Below are 27679 nucleotides of genomic sequence, written 5' to 3'. Positions count from 1 at the left end.
TGGGTTACAAAAGCCCTTTTATAAAGCCATTTTAAAACAAAACAAACCAAAAGGTTTATAAAAGAAAAAGATACAGAAAATAACTTGCTTCATATGTCCCCCAAAAGAGAAAAAAAATAAAGGGGACAATGCCAACATGCTCAACAATAAGGATTCTTTTCCTTTTTTTTTCCTTTCTTTTTTTTTTTTAATACAAAATACAAGCAAAGGATACACGCACTTAAACAAAGTTCAGAAGACAGCAGTCCTGGAAATCCTCCAATCAGAGCAAAGCAAGAGTTTCTTTTTGTTTATGTAGATACATACAGACTGAGAGATGTGAAAATGAAGAATCACATTAGACCATCACATGATTCTACCAATGCATGTTGCATCTGAAATTCACAAATATGGTCAACAAAAACATGTTCACTTCAACTTTAATTTAAATTAAAGAAAAAACTTTAAATAAAGTGGTTACATTCACACTTTAACTTCCTTAGTACCATGCTGCCTATTTCAGCACTGCTAAGGTATTGCAAGAATGCCCAACCCTCTGATGTCTGATCATATGTCTAGCCACACTGCAACATGAAAACAAAAGGATGCCTGGCTCTCAGCCCACAGCCTAAGATAGGCTAGTTCTCTGACCCTTCCTGCTCAGAACATGAAAGATTAAGGACTAATATCGAGGAAGACTGGGAGTTTTTAGAACTGGCAAATGAAGTCTAATAGATGAATCAAGGCAAACAATTACTGAGATTGTGGCTGCTGCGTAACCTGGCAAGTCATGCCTTGCAGGAATGAAGCATGTATGCTGCAACATGTTCGTGGTAAACTGACTATGTAGAGCTCTTATTTACAGACCTTGTAACAAATACTTCCAGAGAAAAAAGGAAAAAAATTCACTAACTTCTAGAAGATAAAGATTTAATTGCTAGACATTTACAAACACACACTCACACATACCCACACCCACACACTTCAGGATTTTATACATGTTATTTTTAGGGCATGACTGAGTACTATACTCCCCACCCCACCAAAAAAGGAAGAAAAAAAAAATCCAATTTACCCTCCCCCCAAATCTAGAAAACCCTCCCTCACCCAATATACAAAGTGTCTGCACAACTGTGGTGCTCTACAGCCATATAGAGCATGCTCAAACAGATGTCACTGGTTCAGTTACTCATTGGCATGGCAACAGATAGGCATATGGGACCCCTCCCCATAGTGGTTATTACAATCAGCACCACTGTTAATTAGGCTTTAAACAAAAGTATAATGCATGGATTTGATATTCAGAATCATGTATTTTGTTCTCTAAGACAAAAGGAAAATGAGAGTGAAATAGGAACATGGCTACTGACAGCTTGACATCCCGATACTCAAAAAACAACGAACTCCCCATTATCAAGTAACTTAGCAGCTTCCTCCAGAGGGAAAAAGTGACAATACTCCAACCTCAAGAGCAACCAGTGGCTTTAACTTTCCCTACCCCCTAGCAGGAAGCCTGCACTGCTTGTTTTGACCTCTATCTACATACCATGAGGAGCCTACCTTGGATTTTTTCCTACCCATTCACAGGCGGGAACTTTTGTTGTGTAGCTTCTGATGCTACAGGTAAAGAGAACTGTTCTAACAGGCACTCACTCTACAACACCAACAAGGCTTTCTGTTGCTTCTAAATTCTGCTCTTGTAGCAGCCCTAAACCTGAGTTTGTTTACATGATTCTCCTCTCTCAACCTGTAGGCCAAAAGTCCACTCGTCACCTGCATGTTCATAAAAATAAAAACCTATCTTAAAAAAGTGTCACCTGTCACGGTGGCATTATTCCCAGCAGTGTTGAGAGTGGAAGGGGTAGGAGGTCTCCCAGCCAGGCTACATAGTAAAACCATACTTAAAAGAAAAAGTTAAGCTTAGCTATTAAAAATCTTACTAGATTATAACCTCAAAATCCATTACTGATTGGTTATCTGGAAGAAAATGATATTTGAAACAGTACCAAATAGAAAATTGAAATAAAACTTGTTCTGAAAAAACAAACAAAAAAATAGGAGTTTAAATGAAGCAGCCTGGGGTACACAAAATGCTGTGTTTTGTTTTCTAAAGAAAAGGCATTTGTAGAGGATTCTCTTACCACTCTAGAAGAAATATCCTACCATTAGTTTTTAAGGTTAATTCTGAGTGGGAGGTATTTAAAATATATCCTTTGGGTCCCCTCTCCAAATCTATTTGAGGTGGAGGGTTAAAAGCAGCAGTAAGTACCACTGGGTGAGACAGAGGCTACCATTTCTGGTTGCGAAAGAGAAAGGCTTTAAAAAGAGCCTCAAGAGAACTAGAATGTAGTGTTAGTCAGCAGAGCTGCTGTAATCTGTTGGAGGTAAACCCAGAAGAGGTTAGGTAACAGACAAGCACCTTCAAATGAACATCCCCATTTCCTGAGCACTGCAAAGCAAGACAGTGAATACATTGCCACCTTACTATAGGCACACAGGGGAGAGAGAGAGAGAAAAAAAAAAAAGGAGGACAGACAGTAAGCCACGGAGATGCAAAGGGCCAGTCATTAAGGGCTTATAGCTGTGACCTATCCAGATGTCTGTATTAGACCTAACTGCTAAGCACCTGCTTCCAGTTGAGTCACATTAAATGTCTTCCTATTTGCATGCATGATTTGAAGGAAGACCAGTGTTACAAACTAAAACAGTGAAAGCAAAGGTCATTTAGCGCCTGTGTGCTTACTTGAGAACCAATCAACCTAATCAGCCTGTGATTAGAAAATATACTTTTCAATCTAATTAATTAGCTAAACAAGAAGCCCAACAAACACAAGTAATCTACAAGACAGTATTGTTTCTCAATTATAGGTAGATAAAATCAAAGATGTTAGTGCAGATTAATATACTAAAGAGACTTTAAAAATTGAGGCTAAAGTTGAAAGAGACCCTATCCACAAATTTTCATGAAACATAACCTAAGAAAAGCCCAAATATCACTAGGAATGTAAGACTGAGTTGTAAACCCCTAAAAGGGAGAGATGCCTGGTGGAAACGATGGTGAGTCTCCTCTTTGCTTAAGGATGGGTACCTGAGCAAGCCCACTAAAGCAAACAGATTATCTGTAATACCTCACTACACAGCTCACAACTACTCCATTACACAATACAATAATGCAACTGTTTATGTTCAAGTCTCTATTTTTGGCCATATTTAATACTCATTTATTAACAGTGCAGGGTTGAAATGACTCTCTGCCACTGGGTGTTTTATTTATTTATTTTATTTATTTTAAAGCAGATCTAAGAATGTTCTTTAAAGTGTCTTAAAAACCCGAGTAAAAATATTTCTTAAATAACCCTTTGTCCTAAGAATACCTATAAGAAAATGACATTGTCTGAGACAAACATGTCACTTAAAAAACACAAAAGCAGAATACTGAAGGAGCAAATTTAGCTTAAGTGCAGAAAAATATACAGAAATTAATTCCACTAAATCTTTAATTTAGTAGCGTAATAGGACCCCTAAATTTTTCTTCTATTGGTGCATGGGATCTGACTGTGGAGATCTATGTCCTGACGCTCTGTTAAAGTGTCTAGACTGTTATCAGTGGCACGTCGGCACCCTAAAATACAGTTCACTCATCCTGTTGAGGCTCAGGCTCTTGCTGTGAGAAACACGAACAGAAAAGAGGGATCAGAACAAGTAGTAAAACAATTCCACAGGACGGAAGCAGCATTTAACACACACTCCCATGCTGTCAGTAATGAAAACAGTATTCCACGGTTGAACTGCAAGATTCTGAAGTAGCAGGACAAAGTTGTGAGATGTATATCATAGTATGCTACTATGAAGAAAAGATTTAATATCAAAGGAAATCAATTCTATCCCCAAACAAAACCAACAAGGCTCATGGGCCCTTGAAAACACATTTATAACATAAAAGAACTTCAATTACCTGTATTTATAAAAGATGAATCTCAATCCTTTGTATCTGAGCTTCACATTAACTCAAAACTTTATTTGCTTAAAACTCTAACATCATCAGCCTGTGAAGAAATGCTCCGTGAGGTGCACACTAATCTTGTCATCCAAATTCTAGAGAATCTTTAATTTTCTGATCATTGGTAAAACTCTATCCAAAAAACAGGATATATATATATCACCAATCAATGAAAACATGAATGAAATATGAAATTAAAAATGATTTTGGCTTCTGGTGGCCCATTTTTAAAAAGGACTGTTATTGAGACAAATGAACCACTGGCTCTTGAGTCTCTTTGAGAATAACATAGTACAAAATAAGAAAGCCCACATTTCCAGAAAAGCTCCAGGAAGCGTATTCCCTCCACACCCAGGAGATAATGTGAGTAGTCTGAGTTAACAGCCCAGAATTCATGTTCACCTCCCAACTGCCTCATCAGTTAAGTTTAGAGTCATGATTCTTTGACACGTACAGTTTAGACATGTAAGCTCATGTTAAATGATAACTGGTCTGTCAAAAGTACAGGAAAAGAAAGAACAATAATTTTCAACTAAAACCTTTCTAGTTTTTTTTGATTACTATTTAAGTTGCTATTCTTTAGCAAAAAGCAAAGTTTCCATAGCATCCATCTCAAATCTTACTGCTTTACAGCCGTGGGATTCTTAACCTCCATTAAAAATACAAAGATGAAGCAGTCAACCCAGTGATTGACATGGCTTTCATTGGGAGAAGGGGAGGAAGGGATTGGCAAAGAAAAAAGACCATTAGACAAAATGGCAACTTAAACATTTCAACATACAATGGTTTTGAGAGTGAGATAAATATAGAGATAGATAGCTATAGAAAGAAACAGTATTTTAGACAAATGAAATAGCACTGAAAGCCCATGAGTCAAGCCACAGCCCAAATGGTGTCCTACGTAGGTTTCCTTTTTTTGTTTTTTGAATAAAATCTCTCCCCAAACATCACTTTTAATCTTCCCCAGATGGGGCTTCATCTTCAGACCCTTCATCTCCAGACTTCTCAAGTGGGGGGCTTGCAGAAGTCTTCTTTTCTGGAGGGCTTTCTGCTTCCTCATCCTCTTCTTTGGGAGAAGGAGTTTTATCCTTTGATGCCTTTGAAGCTGTGGGGCGACCCACTTTTCCTTTGCCTTTCACTGGACTTGGCGTCACTGAAATACAGAAAGTAACAATTTGGAGACAGAGAAAAAAATGCCTTTGAAAAAAATCAGCTACAGGAGCTACAAAGAGAGAGAGAGGGAGAGAGAGAGAGATGGCTCAGCGGTTTTCAATTCCCAGCACCCTCATAAAGACTTAAACTGCTTATAACTCCAACAACACAACACCTTCACACACATATGCATGCAGGCAAACACACCAATGCACACAAAATAAAAGTAAGGAAAGTATTAAAAACAGCTACAAAAAGTCTGTAAGTATAAAAAATAATCCCACCTCACTAAGAAACAGAGTTTGTAGAGAAAAATATATTACTCCTAAAGAGGATAATATAACATTCAGAGCAGAAACTGGAACCAAATAGTTTTTGGACTTCCATCATCCTCTATAGTATGAAAAGTTTAAAACAAGAAATTCACAAATTATGTCTGCCAGAATAAAGCAAATCTAGACTTCTAATTTAACAAACTAGCTCTAACTAGGAAAGTACCTGGCAGAACCCTTGAAAACTCAGAAGATAAATCCTTATTATCAACAGTGGTTTTGTTTCTGTCAGCATTATTTTACCCTGCCAGAACAGAGAGCCTTCCCTAACTGCTGGGACCAACCTCAAAGCAGTCAGCACTATGAGCACAGTGAGGAACACTATGCCTGACAGCCTAGCTCACAGGCTTTTTTTCTTCTTTTGAATATTCATTTTTATGCACACTGGTACTTTGTAGCATGCCAATATGAGGGTTACAGACAGTTGTGAGCTGCCATGTGAGTGCTGGGAATTGATCCCAAGTCCTCTGGAAGAACAGTCAGTGCTCTTAATCACTGATCCATTTTGTCAGCCCATTCTTTTTATTTTTTTCAAGATTTATTATTTTTAATTGTGTATGTGTTTTCCTGTGTATAGGTATGCACATGTGTGCAGGTGCCTAAAGTAGCCAGCAGTGGCAGCTGGGGTCACAGGTAGCTATTAGCCTCACGATGTTGCTGCAGAACTGAACTTAGCTTCTCTGGAAAACCAGTCATCACCTTAATCACCAAGCCATCTCTCCAGTAGTCTTGAAGGGACCAAAGACACAGGTAAAAGCCCTTTGGGTTTCTATCAAATACAAGGCCAATGCTGAGGCCTAATGAAGAATCTGTGTTGAGAAAGTTTAGTCCTTAAAAATTTTAAAGGCAGAAATGTGTTTCTACTTTCATGGGCCTCACCTGTAGCCTTTAGTCTAGGTTTGGGCATTTTCTTTTCTTTTCTCTCAGGTTTGGACTTCTTAACCATCTTTTTGTTTTTCTTTTTTGAACTGCCATAATCACTATCGTCATCGTCTTCCATTAGGAAATCTTCATCGCTGCCAGAATCTTCTGAGAGGAAAGAAGAATTTCAACGTCCAACTTAAATGTACACATCCTTCCAAGTGAACAAAGGGAAAGAGTGCTGAGAAAGACTGGATTCAACAAGGAGTTATAATACCAACTTGGCTGGAGCTGTCCTTGGCCCACTGTAGAATGGATAGGTATGGTATGGACACAAATATCTTAGAGTAGGAAAAAAAATCCTTTTGATTCAGGATTGGATAGATTTACTGGGTAAAAGGTATGTTCCATCACACCCAGCTGCACAGTTCTATCTTTTAACAGGTAGCATCTGCCTGATGCAAGGGACTGGATGCAAACATTTAGTATCTCAAAAAATATCAAAATAATCTACAATTGCAAATAAGTACCGAAACTGGAGATGAAGCTCAATTGACTGAGTACTTGCCTAGCGTGCACAAAGCCCTGGGTTAGAGCCTCACTTCTCCATAAAACTGGGAGAGGTAGTGCAGGCAGATCAGTTAGTTCAAGGTCATCCTCAGCTACACAACTGAGGTCAACATGGGCTACAGGAGAGCCTGCCTAGACAAACAACTAAACAGTGGGTAACTGTACATACTCTCCTGGAAAGGTGTCTCATCGTCATCTTCTGGCTCTTCCTCACTGCCAACATCTTCCAAGAGCATCTCTCGCTGCTTAGAAGCTGCTTTGGATGCTGCCTGTCGTTGCTGGCGTACATTTTTATGATCATCTTTTTCATCTTCACTGTCATCTGCAATATAAAAGTTACTGTGATACAACAATCAAAATATTTCACATCTGCGTACAGAGGATACAACAGCAGCTTAACTTCATTCAGAAAGGAATAAAACCCATCCTTAAAAAAATTCCTTAAAGTAGCCAGCTGGTGGCACACGCCTTTAATCCCAGCATTTGCCACTGCTTCCACCCAGAGGCAGAGGTCGTCTGGTCCCAAGTTGTTACTGAGGGCTATGTTTGGGTCTGTGTAGCTGGGATCTGTGTCCTGTGTCACCTCAGTGGGCCTTAGGATTCATTGGAGATGAAATCAAAAGACCATGAGTCAGCTCAGCCCTTTATTGACCCTATGAGAGCTGGCCCCTGCAATCAGGAGAGATGGCTGCACTCCTCTAAGGGTGAACTGAAACTGAGGGCACAGATAAAGGGGAGTGGACTTCTGTCCCCTCACCTGAGGCTAGTGGCCTCAGTGACCTGGATTGACCAGCTCAGCTACCACCCAGGCCCACAGCTGGACCTTGGGTTAGCCCACCCTAACATCTACTCCCCACCCCTCGCCCGCAGACCTGCTGAAGTAGGTGAAGGGACTGGTCCTGCAGAATACCCACAGGATCTTTAAGAGTTGATGCAGCCATAGGAAGTCTAAGAGAAGTTCTGGTTAGGACCCAGTGGTGATGGTGTATTAGAAATCATCTTGAACCAGACAATGACTCATTGCAATGAACATTGGCTAGTAAAGCTGATAGGACAAATGATGTGGGATTCCCCTCTGTATGCTGTGAATATCACTTGGGGCTAATAAAGTAACTGCCTCGGCCTGTTGATAGAGCAGAACTTAGGTAGGTGGGGAAAAACTAAACTGAATGCTGGGAGAAAGGAGGTAGAGTCAGAGAGAGAAAGCCATATAGCCCCAGAGATAGACAGAACTTTTCCCAGTAAGCCACAGCCTCATGGCAATACACAAATTAATGAAAATGAATTAAATTAATATGTAAGAGCTAGTCATTAAGAAGATAGAGCTAACAGGCCAAGCAGTGTTTTAAGTAACATAGTGTCTGTTGATTATTTGGGGCTGAGCAGCTGGGAACCAACAAATAGCCTTCTCCCACAACAGACAAAAGGCCATACTATGTGCAGATTGAGACCTCCAACGACACCAGAACAAATGAGGATATGTTGGCAAGGCAAGAAAGAAAGAGAAGCAAAGGGGTTTGTTGCTGTTTTATATTTTCATTGAGGGGCATTGCAGGGATGAGAGGAGGATATAGAGGGACTGGGAGGTGAAAGGAATTGGGATGCATGATATGAAACCTCAAAGAATCAATAAAGGAGCTAAAAAGAAAATAATCCCGCAAAATATAGAGTGCTAATGTTAAAAATAAACTTTAAATGTACTTTTGATATATAAAGCCCTGGGTGGTCTCAAAACTACAGAGACCTGTCGGCTTTTATCATCATGCCTGGCATAAGGCATGTAGTTTTTTGTTTTGATTTTTCAAGACAGGGTTTCTCCGTGGCTTTTGGTTCCTGTCCTGGAACTAGCTCTTGTAGACCAGGCTGGCCTCGAACTCAGAGATCCGCCTGCCTCTGCCTCCCCAGTGCTGAGATTAAAGGCGTGCGCCACCACCGCCCGGCGGCATGTAGTTTTTTTAAAACTACAAAGCTGAATTAAACTATGAACACTTAAATTTCTAATTGTTTAATCCTAAAATTATCAGTTACATGCTAACCTATGTTTACTGATTTTTAGAAGCCAAAGTGAGAAAAAAAAATTTTAAAATAGAAGTGGGGGGCTGGAGAGATGGCTCAGAGGTTAAGAGCATTGCCTGCTCTTCCAAAGGTCCTGAGTTCAATTCCCAGCAACCACATGGTGGCTCACAAACATCTGTAATGGGGTCTGGTGCCCTCTTCTGGCCAGCAGGCATACACACAGACAGAATATTGTATATATAATAAATAAATAAATATTAAAAAAAAGAAGTGGTAAGGAGGCCTTCCAATTATCTCTATCCTAAGATAAAAAACACATAAACAACAATGCTAAATTACTCCTCCTTACAATGGATTGGGTGACCTTTTCAATTTAGAGACAGGCAGGGGAAAATTTTTAGAAGTACATTTAGATGAGTTGGCTAAAGATCCAAGGCCAAGCTTATAAAAATTATTCTCATATACTACAATAAACTGTTTCATCAATAGTTATTTAGTCAGGTAATTAAAGGCCAAGTTGCTTGCCTACCAGCTCTAGACTAAGTTTGATTTTGCCGGTCTCTACTTACAGCTCTTTACTGAACTTTTAGGCTTCCCTAAAGGTTTAGCTGTCATACTTCTTCTAAAACAGTTCCTGAAGCCTTGCATGGCCCATGTTTTTCTTCTGGGAAGAAAAAAAAGAGTCCAGGCAGTGTGGCACCTGACAGCCAAGGCTACACAAAGAAATCTTGTCTAGAAATACTAAAAACAAAAAACCCCAAAACATAGCACCTTTTATTTATTCTTTGAGAATAAAAATATACATGAGATGCATTTGGTCCTATCTATTCCCTACTACTCAACTCTACCTCCCCTGGTTCACTCACAACACATATCTGTCCTAATTTTATGGTGTGCATGTGTTAATAAACCAGTAAGACCATAAGTGCTACTCATACATGAAATATATGAATGGGTGTGAGGCTTTCTAATAGACCATGGACAACCTACCAGTGGCCAATTTCTAGTAACTATTAACTATCAAAGAGTTCCTCAACTATGGTTGGGGCCTTGTAAGGCTCTCCCCTTTGTGGTCAATATTACTATTTCTAGTGCCAGATCTCATCTAGGGACAATTAGAGAATAAAGTTGACTATGGCAGAGCCTAAACTAAACCAAGCTGGAAAGAGTTGTGCTTAATACAAGTACAGAGTCATGCATTTTGGAAGTATTAAAAATCTTAATAAAGAAATTTAAATTAGGGCTCACAAAGCAAATGAATGCCAAAGCACATTACATTATTTAATACAGATAGTACAATTTAAGTAGTAGGGAAGGCAAAACATGTCAATAGTTAATTTAGCAGACTGTTGTCTACCTTTCATACTTTTCTTCAACAGCAGTCATGAAAAGGGACATTCAAGAAGACAAAGGAGGCATACTGGTTAAAATTAAAGTAGCCAGAAGCAATAAGGAATATAGAAAACTGTAAGCCACGAGACATAAGTGCTGGGAACGGAACTCAGGTTCTCTGTAAAAGCAGCCAGCACACTATATAACTGCTGAGCCATCTCTCGTCTTTCTATCATTTTTTGACAAGATCTTCTTATGCACCTGGCTGCTTTGTACTTCACAGCAATTCTCCTGTCTCAGCATCTGGGATGCTGGTATCAAAGGCATATTCCACCATACTTGGTTCATATTAATTCTTTTAATTAAAAAATTTTACAGAATATTTTTTCTATGGCTATTATTTCAAATAGCGTTTACTTAATTTGCTGTAATTTCTTTATTCCTATAAAAGTACACAGCAGCTGGGCACATACCTTTAATCCCAGCATTGAAGAAACAGAGGCAGTTGTATCTCTTAAGAGTTTGAGGCCAGCCTCAAATAATGAGTTCCAGAACAGCCACGTTCACATAGTGAAACCCTGTTTCAAACAACTAAGTAAAATATTTTTAAAGATAGTTTCATTTTATTTTTTTATGTGAATTGGTGTTTTGCCTACATGTATGTCTGTATGAGGGTGTCAGGTTTCCTGGAACTGGAGTCATGGACAGATGTAAGGTACCAATGTAGGTGTTGGGAATTGAACCCTGGTCCCCTGGAAGAGCAGCTAGTGCTCTTAGCCACTGTGCCATCTCGAAAGCCTCCAAAATAAAAAGGTTTTAACCTCAATTTTGCATGAAAATAACCTGTAGATACTTAAAAAAGCAGTAAAGATGGAGAGTAAGGTTTACCTGGGTGAAGATAGAAACGGTCTTATAATTCCAGTACTTGAACTCAGAGATCCGCCTGCCTCTACCTCCTGATTGCTGGAATTAAAGGCGTGCACCACCACTGCCTGGTCCCCAAAACTTCTTAATAAATAAAGAGTATGTAAATTATTCCTACTGCAGTAAACATAGTTTACCTGCTGAGTGAGAATCGTCCTTCTTAGTCTTCACATCTTTTTCTTCTGAGTCTTCACTGTAAGGAAAAAACAAAAAGAAAATACTTGTTAAGACTTAGATCAAAGATCAATGGGCAGAGTGGCTACACTTATAATTCTAGTAGTAAGGATGTTCAGACAAGAGGACTGACATCAATCAGTTCCCACCCATCGTAGGCTACGTAGTCTGTTTTAGGTCTGCCTGAACTAAAGAACAGGACCCTAAGCTGGGTGTAGTGGTACACAGCTTTGATCCCAGCACTTGGTTGGCAGAGGCAGGAGGATCTCTGAGTTCATAGCCAGCATGATCTACAGGGTGAGTTCTAGGACACCCACAGCTTGTTAAACAGAGAAATCCTGTCTCAGAAAAAACCAAAACGTTCAAACACAGATGCTAAGGAATGAAACTGCTTCATTATTATCTTCAGGGATGCTAGTGAATAGGTATGATTGTACTCCTCATGGAAAAATAAACTGAGTCAAGACTCAACCAGAAAGGGAGTAAGTATCTTGAACAAACAAAAAGCCCAAAGGTCTAGCAAGGCTCCCAGTCTAATCATTCCCAGGGCCACAACAAACAAAATTCAGAAACAAAAGACAATGAAGGAAAGTTTATAAATCTAACTTATGATCAAGTGTATGATTTTTCGCTGGCAATTTCAATGAGCAAAGTCAAGGAAAAGCTCAATTTTTTAAATTTTTTTTCATTTATTTCTATTTTATGTACACTGGTGTTTTGCCATGGGTGTTGGGTTCCCTGAAACTTGAGTTATAGACAGTTATGAACTGCCATGTGGGTATGGGGAATTGAACGCCGGTACTCGGGAAGATTATTCAGTGCTCTTAACCAGTATGCCATCTCTCCAGGCCGCCAAAACTCAATTTTTAAGTACAAATGAATAGAAAACTCAACAAGACACTGAGTTATAGGTTTAAGATCAACCTAAAGGCTAGCCTGAGTTACACTCTTGAGATCCTGCCTGCCCCTGACCAAAAAACAAAGAAAAACTTTAGGCCAGATATAGACACTGATAAGATAATGCACACAAATGGTTCACATTTAAGGAAAACTGTAAGTGAATATGATTTAAAAAAAAAAAAGAGAGATAGAGACGTTTGTCTCTTAAAGGCATAATACTGAATTATTTTCTCAAAACTACATCTCTGTAATTTTCTACTAAAAACATTAGAAGTTAGGTATATAAACAAACAAAAACTATTTGGTAAATGAATACATTTATATTAATATTCTTTTTTCAGACAGGGTTTCTTTGTGTAGCTTTACAGCCTATCCTGGAACCCACTCCAGGCTGGCCTCGAACTATGAGATCTACCTCCTGCCTCTGCCTCCCAAGTGCTGGAATTAAAGGCGTGCACCACCACTGCCTGGCGTTTAATATCCTAAGAGTTTTTATTTTTTTTTAAATATGTGTATGGATACTTTGTCTGCACTTGTTTGTGCACCAAATGTGTGCCTGGTGGCCATCAAGACCAGAAGATGTCATTGGATCCCCTGAACCTAGGATTACATACAATAACGAGCTGCTATGTGGATACCGGGAATGGACAGTGGGTATTCCAGAAGAACAGCCAGTGCTCTTAACCACTGAGTCATTTCTCCAGCCTCCATGGACTGATGGTTAAAAGTGGAGTTTCCACCAGGTATGGTTCCAAAATCTGCTGGTCAATTTGCTTGTTAACCTCCTGGTAGAAGTGTTATGAGAACTGACAATGTACATAAAGCACAATACAGCCTGACACTAATATTCTTTCTTCTCCTTCTTCATCATCATGTCTTAAAGTTCATCACCACCATCCTCATCAAGTCTTAAAGTCTTAAATATACTAAGAAATGTGTGTGTTCACTTTGAAAACCAGGAGAAAAATTCTATCATCCTTTTCTCAATGTAGTTATGTTACGGTTAAATTGCAATTTATGTGAACACATTTGTAAAACTAAGGGGAAAAGTTTGAAGATGAATAGCTCAGTTGCAGAATGTTCACCCAGCACAAGTAAGGTCCTGGGATCCATTCTTAGCACAAGAAAAAATAATTAAAAAATTAAAAGGAGAGGCAAAGTATCTAAAATGATTACTTGAACAATAAAGACTCATCTTGAGAGTAAAATTTAACAGAGTTCAATGCTTAGAATTCCACAAGGTAAAGTTATGGTTCTGCTATTGATCACCACAATGAAGTGTCAATACCAACTTTAGATAACAAATTACAAACTTAAAACATTCTTTTGGCTCATGCTCTTAAATTTGAGGAAGCGGCACAAAAAAAAAAAAAAAGATTTCCTGGATGGAGATCACTTCCTGTTCAGACCAAGTTTCTTCTGGAGAAAAGACTGACCCACAAGCCTAGAAGCATGGCCTACACGGTATGAACACAGACTGCATATAGAAGCTTCACCCAGTTAGAGCTCACAGATTGCCTTCATTTTGGAGCTCTGACACTGTAACTAGGAAGATAAAAACAATGATGCCTCCTACCTGTCTTCTTGTGAATTCTTTCCAGATCGCCTTTTATTTTTAGCTTCGCGGGGAGATGACCGAATTTTCTTAGCAGGAGGGCCTGAATCTCTTCCATAATCTTCATCTAAACAAGCAATTTTTCAAATATGGTTAATTAGATTATGATGTTTACATGCTGAAATCACACATTACTCCTCATGCTATTTAAATAAATGGGACCCGATTTCCCTCATGGTTTCTTTAATTAAAGGGAGAAGGGGAGTTAGAGATGGCTCAGTGGTTAAGAGCACATACTAGTTTGACTCCCAGCACCCATATAGGGCCCCACAACTCTAGTTCCAGAGGATCTAATGCCCTCTTCTGGCCTCTACAAACACCAGGCATGCATGTGGTACACAGATGTACATGAAGGCAAAACAAACAAACAAAAAGTACTCTTAAAAAATCGGGGCTTTTGGGCGGTAGTAGTGCATGCCTTTAGTTCCAGCACTTGGGAGGCAGAGGCAGGTGGATCTCTTGTGAGTTCAAGACCAGCCTGGTTTACAAGAGCTAGTTCCAGGACAGGTACCAAAGCTACAGAGAAACCTTGTCTCAAAAAATAAAATAAAAAAATTGGGGCTTTGCCAAGTGGTAATAGTGCACCCCCTTTAATCTCAGCACTTGGGAGGCAGAGGCAGGTGGATCTCTGTGACTGTGAGTTCAAGGCTAGCCTGGTCTACAGGCGAGTTCCAGAACAGGCTCCAAAGTTGCAGAGAAACCCTGTCTTGAAAAATCAAAAATGACCCCTCTACCACATTAAAAGAACAAAACAAAAAACCACCAAAGCTAGAAATATTTATTATCTAACATGCAGGAGGCTGAGATCTATTTCTCCAGTACCACAAAAACAAATAATTAAAAGAGGGCCAGCAAGATGGCTTAGAACTTAAAAGCACTTGGCTGCATAAGCCTGAAACCTGATTTAGATACCTGGAAGCCACGGTAGGAGAGAACTCACTCCCAAAAGTTTTCTCCTGCTCTTCCTTTGTGCCCACACTCATACATACATATCACACACACATACACACAACTGAAAACTATTTTAATCCCATTTCACATATTATCTAGTTCTTATATACACACCTTATACAGTTACACCATAGCTTGTCATTTAATATCATTTCCATTTAGTTTATGATTTCCCCATGTTTCAACATCTTCATAATTACTTAAAATTATAGTAATAGTTTTATTATAAACATCTTAAAAAGAATCTAAGATCTACAATCATAACATAATGTTGTGATCAAGCAAATTATTCTTAAACTGAAATAACAAATATATAATATACCCTGGATACCTAAAACTTTAGTCTTCTGGGACTTCAGCAATTCTTAAGTTGCTGGATTCATTATGAATTCCTTAGCAGAATATCCTAACCATTATCAGCAATATTTATTTTAATTATGTGCTTGTGTAGGCTGTATGTGTAATGCTGTTTGTATGTGGTTATGTGCATATGAGCTAATGGATGTTGAGAACTGAACTCAGGTCCTCTGCAACAGCAGTATATTTTTAACTAGTGTACCATCTTCTGCTTTTTAAAAATAACAAAACAAAAACAACATCAAGCATGCCTATGCCTACATGCCTTTAATCGCAGCACTCAGGAAGCAGAGGCAGGCAGATCTCTGTGAGTTTGAGGTGAGCCTGGTCTACAGAGTGAATTCCAGAACAGCCAAGACTACACAGAGAAACCTGTCTTGAAAAATCAAAAATGACCCCTCTACCACATTAAAAGAACAAAACAAAAAACCACCAAACATTTATAGTGTGTGTGGGCATGCCTGCCAGGTTGTGCATGTACAAGAAAGGACAACTTGCGGGAACTGGTTCTCTCCTTCCACCATTTGTATTCTGGAGATCAAATTCAAGTTGTCTTTGCCTGCTGAATCATATATTGCTGTTCCTTAACTACATTTTAAAAAGATGAAAATCAAAAAGAAAAAGGTCAAAACAGCTACATGTCAACTAAGGGACATAAGTATCAACTATGCTTCAGTTACCTTAGCTGTAAAATGAAACAGAAAATACCAAACAGTATTGCTCCAAAAAACAACCTATTAAATAAATATATACATTTAGAACAGTTCCTGGCAAGTAGCACAAGTAATTGATTTTGGTATTACTTCAGAGACAGAATTATATATATATATTATATAGTTTTTAATTCTTCTACATATCTTCCAAGCCTTCCTAAAGGGTACATTATTAAAGGCACTGGTTGGTCTTCCAGCACCCATACAGCAGCTAAAATGGCAATAAGTTCAGTTTCAGGATCTGATCAGGATGGCACACAGTTGGTGCACAGGCGCAAACACAGGCAAACACTCAAAACACAAAATAAAATATTCAAGTAAAATAAGGTAATAAAAAGATCCATCTAACTTCATTATACAAACAGCATAAATTCTTAGGCACAGATTTTACTGTGATAATAATTGCAACAATAGCACAATTTTCTTGTTTTTGAATCAGGGTCTTGCAATATCACAGTTGGTCTAGAATTTCTGGGTTCATGTGCTCTGTGTGCTCTGTCTCAGGTTCCTAAATAGCTGGACTATCTGCTCATACTACTGGGCTTAGCTAACAGTGGGTATTTTATATAAACAAACACTGCAAATTACTGGACATTTAACCTTTGGATTCTAAAACCAGATAAGAAAAAAAATCAGGTGTTTATTTCAATGATTTACAGAAAAAGCTAAGCGCCAGGCATAGTGGCACACACCTTCAACCCTACAATTGTGAGGTAAGAGCATTTGAGTTCAAGGACAATAACAGACCTTATCTCCAGGAAAATGGGCAAGTTCACGTTGTTTTGACACAGATCACTGGGTGCTTTTATTTAAATAAGAGACCTTTAAAGCATGATAGAACGCACATAAACTGACAGTTCGGTCAGTACAGCAAGACTGTAGAAATACAAACATACCTGCATCATCTGATTCCTGAAACTGTGAGTAATCCACGACCTTTCTATTTCTGCAGAAAAAGACAAATATAGGTAATTTAAAAAAAAAGTATGACTTCTAAGACACCAGAATACACATTTTAGTTTTACAAACAGTAGTTCTCAGGCCAGGGATGCATGCCTTTAATTCTAGTTCTTGGGAGAGAAAGGCAGGCAGATCTATATGAATTTGAAGCCAGGCAAACTCTGTGAGACCCTGCCTCAAAACATCAATAACAGAAATCCAAACAAACAGACAAAACCAACTCTCTAACTTCTACCACTTACTTACCTCAGTGACAGCTTAAACACTGTTCTTCCCAAGCTTTACACTTCCTACCTTCCCAAGAACAGAACAGGAAACCAGGGCCACTCACCACACATGTTCATTATACAGACATTCCATATACATCTATTATACACTGATGCGGAAACAATCTTGTACACTGTAAATATGTATTACTCTCACTGGTTATATCCATGCAGGAAGGGATTGGGCAGGAGAACCAGACTAGGATGCTGGGTACAAGGGTGGAGTGTGAGGAATCACCAAAGATGCAGAGAAGCAGCATGGAAAGAACATTCATGAGGTAAGCGAGCCCTGGGACAGCACACAGATTAATAGAAATCAGTTAAGTCACAAAAGCTAGTTAAAAACAAATGTTAAGTCTGTGTGCGGTGATTTTGGGGAGTGGTTGGTGTGAGAGAAAAGTTGCCTACAATACATATATATTCGTGGGTGAAAATTTTAAGTGTTATTTTAGCTCCCTCCCCGCTTCTGTATTATACAGTCCTGGCTGTTCTGGAACTTGCTTACATAGACAAGGCTGTCCTCTAACTCAAGAGATTCTCTTGCCTCTGCCTCCCCAGCACTAGGATTAAAGGTATTTGACACCATGCCTGGCTGCTATTTTTAATTCTTGGTTTTTGAGACACAGCTTCGTTGTGTAGTCCTGGTTGTCCTAGAACTCATTCTGTAGACCAGGCTGGCCTATAATTCAGAGATCCACCTGCTCCTGCTTCCTAAATGCCAGGATTAAAGTCATACCCTCTTTTTGGGGGGAAGGGAGGTGTGTGCACGTGTGTTTTATTTTTACTGTTATATGCATAATATTTATACTTGATAAAGCAAAATTACTGCTAGGAAAAAGTGTTGTTCTCCCCCACCCACCCCCAAGACAGGGTTTCTCTGTAGCTTTGGGACCTGTCCTGGAACTCTCTCTGTAGACCAGGCTGGCCTCAAACTCACAGAGATCCACTCCTCTCTGCCCGAGTGTTAGGATTAAAGGAGAGCGCCACTACTGCCTGGTGCAAAAAAATATTTTTTTAAAAAAATTATTTATTATATATACAGTGCTCTGTCCACATGTTTGCCTGAATGCCAGAAGAGGGCACCAGATCCCATTGTAGATGGTTGTAAGACACCATGTGGTTGCTGGAAATTGAACTCATGACCCATTGAAGAGCAGCTAGTGCTCTTAATCTCTGAGCCATCTCTCCAGCTCCAGTTTTTAAGATATAGTTATGTTATAATGCTCCCAAATTATGATAAGATTAAGCCTTAGAAGAAATTTTTTTTTTACTGTCATCAAAGATGTTTAAAAAAAGATGGGGCTGGAGAATGGCTCAGGTTAGGAACACTGGATGTTCTTCCAGAGTACCTGAGTTCAATCCCAGCAACCACATAGGAACTCACAACCATCTATAATGAGACCTGGTGCCCTCTACTGGCGTGCAGATGCATATGCAGGGAGAACATTATATACATAATAAATAAATCTTAATAAAAAAGGGATTTTTAAAAAAAATGTATGTGTACATTATCTATGTATGTGCATGCATACCGCATGTGTTCTGGTACCCAGAGAGAACAGTTCTCAGATTCCTAGGAAATGGAGTTAGATAGCTGTGAGGATGCCTAACTTGGGTGTTTGTTTTTTGTTTTGAGACAGGAATCTCACTATGCAACAAAAGCTGACTTCAAACTCAGACTCCTCCTGCTGCCCCTTTTCCAATTACAGATGGGTACCATCATACCTAACCAATGGAATTCTGTCTTCTGCTTTGTTCCACGAAAAACTATAAAATCTGGAGCTGACTTTGACGTATGTAGGGGAATGTGCACAGGTCATATACAGCATTCTATATAAGGAACTTGAGAAGTCTACCTGGATGCTTGTTGTACTAGGGCTAAAATATGTTTTTAATGAACTTGTTCTTGTCAAACAGCAAGCTGAAGCCAAACATTTAAGAGGAGGATTACTAAAACACAAGGTCATGCAATGTTCTATTTATTCCTAGCCAAAACAAAAGTCTTGTCAAAATCCTACTACAGCCAGAAATGGGTGCTACACACCCTCACCTCAGCCCCTAAGAAGCAAAGGCAGGAAGGTCAAGAGTCTGAGGTGGACTGAGCTGCAGAGAGCCCTAGACTTAAACTGTTATTTAAATTTCAAGTGGACAGTAACTACCAGAAACGTAAGCAAATACAACATAATTCAACACAGCTCAGATGACTGAACTAAACTGAATCAGGGTTCTGCCACAAAGCAGTTCTATGTCCTCGAGTAAGGGATTCCCCCTCACTGACCATGTTTTTCAACTGTAAAATAGGAGGAATACAAACTACTAGACGGGAGACATGGCTCAGTGTCTAGTAGTAGGTAATAGGATTTTAAAAGTGATGGTGGTACAAATTTGTAATCTCAGCATTTGGGAGCCAAAGGCAGGAGAATAATCAGGCAATTATTTTCAGCTACACAGGGGAGTTGAAGGCCAGCCTGAGCTACATAAGATGCTGCCTCAACACCCCCACTCAAAACCAATGGGATTTCAATTATAATTCAATTTCTTTCTATTGAACAGTGAAAGCATGTTGAGGGCTGGTAAAAATGGGTAAAGGTACTTGTCAATCTCTAGGACCAGCAAGGTGGAAAAGAAGAACTGCTTCCATGGTTGTCCTCTGGCCTCCATAAACACAACAGAACACATGCACACCCACACAAATAAATACTTGTAATAATTATTTTAAAGAACAAGAATGCTAGTTTCACATGCCAAGAATATCTTTTGTCTGCTCTAAGAAAAAGTATTCTTCTCTCTGAAGAATGAAGGAGTACATTGTTTCAGAGTTAGAGATTACCAAGCTTTGAAATTATTTCACTTAACCCCCTTAATTTTACATTAAGAAAATGGAATGAGGCCACTCAATGGTTAGGAGTACTGGCTGCTCTTCCTAGAGGACCCAAGTTCAATTCCCAGCACCCATAGGGCAGTTCACAACTGTTTGTAACTCCAGTTCCAGGGGTCTGACAGCCTTACAGACATACACTCAGGCAAAAAACAAACAATTTAGCTCTGTTTTCTGTTGAGATAGCTCACTATGTAGCTCCAAAACTCACTAAGTAGAGCAGGCTGGCCTTGAACTCAGAGATCCATTACCTCTGCCTCCCAAGAGCTGGAATTAAAATTGTATACCACGATGCCAATTAGAATTTAATGTTTTGTAACAAGTCTGCATATCTGCCTGAAATCTGTGTAAGGAAAACTATACCATGGACAACACAGCCATTTTTAAAATTAAGTCTAAGAGACTTTTAAATAATCTACAGTTCAACCAATGGTTGATCTCACTGCTACTTCTATCCCAAAGTTAATTATTATTATAAAGCCTGACTTTTCTGGGGATTGGAGAAGTGGCTCGGCAATCAACAGCACTGAGTCAGGTGGCTCACTACCACTTGTAACTTCAGTTCTAGCAGGTCCAACACTCATGATGAATGAGATGCTGCAGAGCAACACTAACTTATAGGCCACAAACCTTTGTTACTGGGCCTTGGACTCATTTATTGGTGCATAAACAGCATTTTATTTTATTTTTTTAAATATATTTATTATGTATACAATATTCTGTCTGTGTGTATGCCTGAAGGCCAGAAGAGGGCACCAGACCTCATTACAGATGGTTGTGAGTCACCATGTGGTTGCTGGGAATTGAACTCAGGACCTTTGGAAGAGCAGGCAATGCTCTTAACCGCTGAGCCATCTCTCCAGCCCCCCATAAACAGCATTTTAAAAGAAAAACAGCAAATAGAAAATAATAAAGAAAACTGTACTTTATCTAACACACGTAAGTTCACAATCTATCTCCCAGGCATCCACATTCTTGTACAATGTTGATTATAACATACACACATTTCAATTGGAATTCTACCAAAGTAGTTCAAGAGCTACTGCGCGTGTGGGGAAAGCAGACTGCAGAGAGAGACACTTCCAGATTTTTGTTTTTACCTTTAGAAGAACAACTCTGTTTATAACCTATGACCACAAAAGTGGTATTTTGTGTAAGTAAATGTCACATGTGTGCAGGTGCTCAAGGAAGAGACCAGGAGGTCTGGGTGTTTACTCCCCTAGTGCTGGTGTTTTGGGTGGTTTAGGCAGCAGAGTCCTCTGGAAGAACAGCAAGTGCTCTTAATCCCTGAGGTTGCTTTTCAACCCTTCCTATTTCGGTCTAAAATTGGTGTTCTTTCTACTCTAAGCCTCCTATGTGCAGAAAATCTGGAGCACACCTTCAAACCTGACTCAAAATATTTTTCATTTGAGATAGCAAGCTTCTTAAAGTTTAAACACTGTTAGCCAGATGTGGTTACACATGCCCTTAATCCCAGCATGGTGTGTGTGTGGTGGGGGGTGCAGAGGCAGGCCTCAGCTAGCCTGGTCTACATAGCAAGTTCCAAGACAGCCTGGGCTATAAGAGACCCTGTCCTTAAAATAATAAAAGACCTATCAGATTTTGATAGTAGTGATAGGAAGACACAGCAATACTCAGCAGATTCTGTTATACTGAATTCTAAACAATCTTATCCAGCCTTGAATCTTGTCAATAAAATCCCAAGAGAACTAGGATCCACTCATAATCTCCATGGTAAAATTCCATTTATTAAATGGTTCTTCACAGGGAGTCCAAATCTGCCTTTACCATCTACTGACTAGGTCATGTAGTTCTACATACTTTAATTACCTTGTCTAACCCTATCCCTTCCTCCTGAGAGTAGCCCTTAACATTTAGCTAACCTCATTTTTTTTCCTTCAAAGTAAATACTGTTTTGGTTTGGTTGGTCTTAAGACAGTCTCTAAATTGCCCCTCTGTTGCAACTCCCTATGTCGACCAGGCTGAATCCAAACTCAGTTATCTGCCTGCCTCCGTCTCCCCAGTGTTAGGATTAAAAGTGTGTGCCTCATCTCCATGCCCAGCCAGCCCCTAAACACTATGGTTTTAACACTCACTCATAATGTATCTCAAGAACCTTCTTGTTGCTCTAGTTGATTTCCTCCAAATAAAAGATAAAGTCTGTCCTGTAATGCCCACAGTAAATATGACAATGTGGTTCATAAAAGATAGAGGGGGGGTGGCTGGAGATGGCTCAGAGGTTAAGAGCACTGGCTGCTCTTCCAGAGGTCCTGAGTTCAATTCCCAGCAACCACATGTTGCTCACAACCATCTGCAACAAGACTGGTGCCTTCCTTGCCAGAAGTACATTGTGTGCTTAATAAACAAATAAATCTTAAAAAAAAAAAGATAGAGAGGGAATAATAAAGGCTACACCTTCCTCTACTAATTCTACTTTATGTTAACACAATCCAACATTTCAGTTGTCTCTGCTCCTTCCTACAGTGAGTTTCACACTCTAATTCTAATGACTTTCTTCACACAGTTTCAACATATTCTATTTCTCCCAACATCCCATCTTCTGCAGATATCTTCCAAGCCAGTCTTCACCTATGTCAAAGAATAAAACAGCCCCTCGCCTCTCGGGGGAAAAAAAAGAAGAACATGATGACAGGCCAAGACCAGAGAAATTACGACAATTGCCCATCCGTCTGAGACATTCTGTTTGGGTTTGGATTTCTCCATCTTCCAAGATCTTGATGTGAAACTGAAAACTCTTGCTAAAATAAAAACTCAGCATTTTCACAGAATTCTTTTGCTCTAATAAACCTTTTATGTTTCCCTTCTATGATGCTGGGGTAGAATTTAGAACTTTGTGCATGCTAGCCAAGCACACTACCAGTAAGCTATGTCTGTCTCATTTAAGGAAACAAAAAAGCAAAGAGTTTACTTAAATCAGTGAACTTTTTAGTGCATAAATTAATTGTTCATCTAAAAGTAAAATCAGGGCTGGGGACAGCTCAGATGGTAGAGTGCCTGCCCAGAATGCACAAAGCTGTGTTCAAACCTTAGCACTGTATCAATTAGGCCTGGCATCAGGTTTGTAACCCCAGGAAGAAGAAACAGAAACCCAAGGCCATCCTTGACTACATATTAAGTTATAACACAAGACTGTCAGAAAACAGTAAACTCAACATTTTAAGAGCATACATTTGGGTGTAAAAGGTGTAACTGAGCAGTAGAAAACCAAACGGTATAAATTTGTCTTGTAATTCACATTTTAAAAAATTTGTCTCTCAGACTAGAGAGATGGCTCAGCAGTTAAGAACATGTGCCACTCTTAGGCAGGGCATGGTGCCTGCCTTTAATCCTAGCAGAGGCACGTGGCTCTCTGAGTTCCAGGCTAACCAGGACTACATAGGGAGACCATCTTGTGGGGTAAGGTGAGGGGGGTATTAAATGAAGTCATTATGCAGACCAGCCAGGCCTTGGACTTTTCAAATTCCTGCTTTGTTTCTCAAGTGCTAGAATGACAAGCATAAGTATACCTACACATTTAGTTTATAAGACTTTCCTGATGCCTTAAAAATTTAAGTCTATAGATACAAATTTCTTTAAAGTCACATTTCTTATTCATAGGCACTTATACATCTAGAAGAAAAGAACCAAAAACACAAGGAAAACAGGTTCATCTAGAAGCACATTTAATGGGGCACTAAATTTAAGCACATCCTTGTACTTACTTGCTAAATTCTAAAATTTCTCCAATTTCCAAATTTAACCTTTAACTAGAGTTTTCTTTAAACTACTTTCTTGCTAAGAAAAAAATATTAAATTTTAGAATTCAGACATCTCAATTTTTTGAAAAGACAGCACTCCTGAAAAACTTAATTTTAATCAAACTACAAATAAAAGTAACATCCTATCAATTTGTAAGAGCCTACATTCTTTTCTTTTTTTCTTTTCTGATTTTTCGTGACAGGGTTTCTCTGTATAACAGTCCTGGCTGTCCCGCTTTGTTGACCAGGCTGGCTTCAAACTCACTGAGATCTGCCTGCCTCTGCCTCCCAAGTGCTGGAATTAAAGGTGTGTACCACCACCACCAATCATCTGAGACTATACTTTTTCATTTAAGTAATGGCAAAGATGTGTGCAGGGGTGGGGTGGGGTGGAGGGTGGTGGTGTAGAGAATACAACAACAAAACTCAAAACCAAATGTGCCAGCATTTGGGAGGTTAAGGGCAAGATTTGTGGTCATCTTCAGCTACAACACAACAAGTCTGAGGCTGGCCTGGAGCTATTTAAGACTCCAGTTCAAAAAAAACAAAACAACAACAAAACACTCAGTAGTACGCCTTGGTGGTTAGGAGGGCTTGCTGATACAATCATGAGACAGGAATTTGAATGCCATCGCTCACATACTAAGCCAGGTGTCCCAGAGCATGCCTGCAGCTCCAGCTCCAAGGAGGCAGAGACTGAAGGGTCCCAGTGCTTACTGTCTAATCAATTTAGAAAACGTGAGCATCTCTGGAAGAGACCCTACCTCAAAGAGTGATGGAAAACACAAAATGTCTTTTTATTTGGGAAGGGGTTCTAAGACAGGGTTTCTCTATAGCTTTGGGGCAAGATGTCTGCTTTTGACCTCTTTGCACACGTGTACACACACACACACACCATCTCAGAGGGAAAAATTAAAACAAAAACAGGGCCAATGAGAGAGCTCAGAGGCTAAAGGTACGTGTGCCAAGACTAGGTTCAAACCCAGAACCCACAAGAATGGAAATATTTCCACAAGTTGTCCTCTGACCTCAATCAGACAGGTAGTATGTATATCAACACATATACTGAAGTAAATACAATTTCTAAAAAAATTTAAAGTTGAGTATTTTTTTAAGAGCAATAAATCAGCTATGTTACAATGGAGGCCTAAGTGCTGATCTGAGTGACTTCAGTTCACAGAAAGTACACTTACTATGCTAGATCAAGAAAACTGGATGAACCAGTAACTCTGAGCCTCCTCATTTTTTATTTTTTAATAAAGATTTATTTTTTATGTGTTTTGCCTGCATATATGTCTGTGTGGGGTGTCAGGTCCCCTGCAACAGTAGTTACAGACAGTAGAGGAGCTGCCTGCCATGTGTGGAAGAGGAAGCCAGTGCTCTTAACCCCTGAGCCATCTCTCCAGCCCCCTTCTTTTTTAAAGACAGGATCTCACTGTATAGCCCTGATTAGCCTAGACCCTGCTACCTGCTTCTGTCTCAAGTGCTGGGATTAAAGGTATGTGTCACCATGCTGGGACAGTTCTCATCTTTTATAAGCAACATTTTTCTTCTTTCTTTTCAAGGTTCCAGAGTCATGAAAGCACTCTGAAAGTTAAAATAAAAGATAAAAAAAGACTTATGCTATGTTCTTTAATTTAATGAACACTGGTAGCATACTATACACCAAACAGAAGATGACGTGGTCACTATGGAGGTGGAAAAATGACCAGGACTGTTACCTATAAAATGGTTCTGTAAGTCACTTTGATAAAATGAAACCTACTACTATCAACTTTACCACCTATTTTTTCCCTTCCCTTGAAGTAAAAGACCAAAACCAAACAAACAAACAAAAAAACCTTTTAAAAAACAATACCCCCCCTTTTTTCCGAGACAGGGTTTCTCTGTAGCTTTGGAGCCTGACCTGGAACTCAGAGATTCACCTGCCTCTGCCTCCCAGTGCTGGGATTAAAGGCTTGTGCAGCCACCACCCAGCAATACTGTTGTTTTGAGGAATAAGGGGTCATTTTTGCTGAGCTCCACTGCCCTCAGGAGTTGTTTGCTGTTAAAATACACAGCTCCCGCTCCACTCCATCTGCAGCACAGTGTGAATAGGAAAATGAAGCTTTCATTCCAGGGATCTTTACCTAATTTCACTTTCAATAGCCACCCAGACATCTGTCCTAGTAGGGACAGGTGGTGTCTCAGATCTGAGTCTGAAACCAGCCTGCTCTACAGAGTTCCATGCTTGCCAAGGCTATACAGTGAGAACCTCCCCTCCACTCCCATAAATAAATAAATACACCTGTTTGGCAAAAAGAAAAAACAAAGCATCCCAAGTTCTAGCCCCAACTAGACCTCACTTTTATTGAGGTCCCAGTTAAGCTGCCAGTCAGCCCTCACTCCCACAACGAGTTTACCTCACTTTCTTCCTAACCCCTGGACTACGTACAATTTTTCATCAGTTAGGATGTCCCCAAAGTACTCACTATAATCTGAAAGAGCCATATACTACTTGCCTAAACAGCAGCAAACTCACAGAAGACATGGTAATTTGAAGGTGTGGGTTGAAACAAACTGGAAAAAAGCAAGCAGGTGGGTAACTCATTCTCAGCCTTTCCACCCCGCACGAGGAGGGAGTATGCAGTCCCGAACGACCAGGTGACAGGAGATCACCGCATCGGGAGACACAATGGTGGGGTACCAAACCGCTGTCAGATCCAAACCTCTGACACTAAGAGACTCCTGATATCGAAACTTGGAATGACGGAGACTGACAGCTGTAAAAATCCTCAAGAACTAAATCTTTACCTATTTAGGAAACACTCCTTTACGTGTAACAGGTATTGACTTCGGTCTCTGTCCTCTATTCTTCCCTCCCTCTCTCCTTCTCCCCCCTCTCTCTGTCCCCCCCCCCCAGGCCTCAACAGATTGGACCAAGCCACACCCCTCCACCCAAGGCACATTCCCGTACAAACAGCCCTGGAAGACATTAAAGGAGAGCCCACCGAGAGAGGAAATTAAAAACTTCTTAAAACCATGGTAATCAAAGTCTGACGGCTAGCGGAACATTACGATTAACGTCACTCGGGAAGAGAGAGGGTTACAGACATATCCGAGACGTGTACGCGGGTGAGGGGGAACGAGAACCACACGGGATTTGGGTCGCGCGGTTAACGCGCACGTCCCCGGAGGAAGGGCATTTACAGACGGGGAAAAGAAAACTTGGGGTTAACTCGTCCGGAGCTCATACGTGGAAGGGGAGGGGGGAAGCAGCGGCCCTTATTTTTCGGGGTTTAGAGTCAAAACTCACTTTCACCCCAAGGGGAAAAGAAAACGTGGGTCCCGCCCAAGCCGGGCTGGGAGGCGGGGCCTGCCGCGACCCCGAGGACGGAGGCGGGGCCGGGCAGCGGGGCACAGGCAACCCGCTCGCCAAGGCGCTAGGCTGCCCGCGAGCCTCGGAAGGACGGGATCGCGCGTGGCGGGCCCCGGCTCGGCAGCAGGCTCGGGTCGGGCCCAAGGGCTGCGGCCTACCGAAGAGCCGACCGCGCGTCGCGTCAGCTCTAGGGCCAGGGCCAGAGCGGCGGGCCGGGCGGCCTCGAACTAGCCCCGGGCCCGGGAGGGGGGTGGAGGCGGCGAGCACGGGCGCGCCCCCGCCACCCCGCGCGCCGCCGAGCACCCCACGCGCCGGGGCGCGCGCGAACCCCCAGAGAAAGCCGCGTGTGGTCGTCGGGAGCACGACTGCAGGCCCTGCTCCTTTGCCGCTCGTCCCGTCCACCCCGCCCCGGGCCTGGGACTCCACACTGACCTGACAGGCCGAGACATGTTCGCTGTCGAGGCGCGACCGAGTCAAGGAGCCGAGGATCGGGACCCCCCTCCCCGCGCACTCGGCGCCCCACCCCCCCGCTCCGGCCGGCGGGGCCGCTGCTGCCGAGGCCCGAGGTGCTGGCTTCTCCGAG

At 40.7% G+C, this 27679-nt stretch overlaps 1 protein-coding gene across 2 annotated transcripts; it reads right to left on the bottom strand.

Moving 5' to 3' along the window:
* Nucleotides 1-27673, bottom strand: Nucks1 (nuclear casein kinase and cyclin dependent kinase substrate 1). 2 transcript variants are annotated; one of them, XM_075987872.1, is made up of 7 exons: nucleotides 27529-27673; nucleotides 16773-16822; nucleotides 13817-13922; nucleotides 11304-11359; nucleotides 7064-7216; nucleotides 6343-6492; nucleotides 1-5132 (listed from the first exon to the last, which is right to left on the bottom strand). In XM_075987872.1, the coding sequence occupies exons 1-7, from the start codon at nucleotides 27543-27545 to the stop codon at nucleotides 4933-4935; spliced, it is 732 nt and encodes a 243-aa protein (XP_075843987.1). In that variant the 5' UTR covers nucleotides 27546-27673; the 3' UTR covers nucleotides 1-4932. The 2 variants fall into 2 exon arrangements, with proteins under 2 accessions (XP_075843987.1, XP_075843988.1); XM_075987873.1 differs by having other exon boundaries at nucleotides 6343-6489.
* Between the last annotated feature and the right edge of the window lie 6 nt (nucleotides 27674-27679).

Source organism: Microtus pennsylvanicus, chromosome 10 (genome assembly GCF_037038515.1).
Source record: "Microtus pennsylvanicus isolate mMicPen1 chromosome 10, mMicPen1.hap1, whole genome shotgun sequence".
Taxonomy (NCBI): domain Eukaryota; kingdom Metazoa; phylum Chordata; class Mammalia; order Rodentia; family Cricetidae; genus Microtus; species Microtus pennsylvanicus.
Note: the sequence above shows the minus strand (reverse complement) of the source record. Positions and strands in the feature narration are given on the sequence as shown.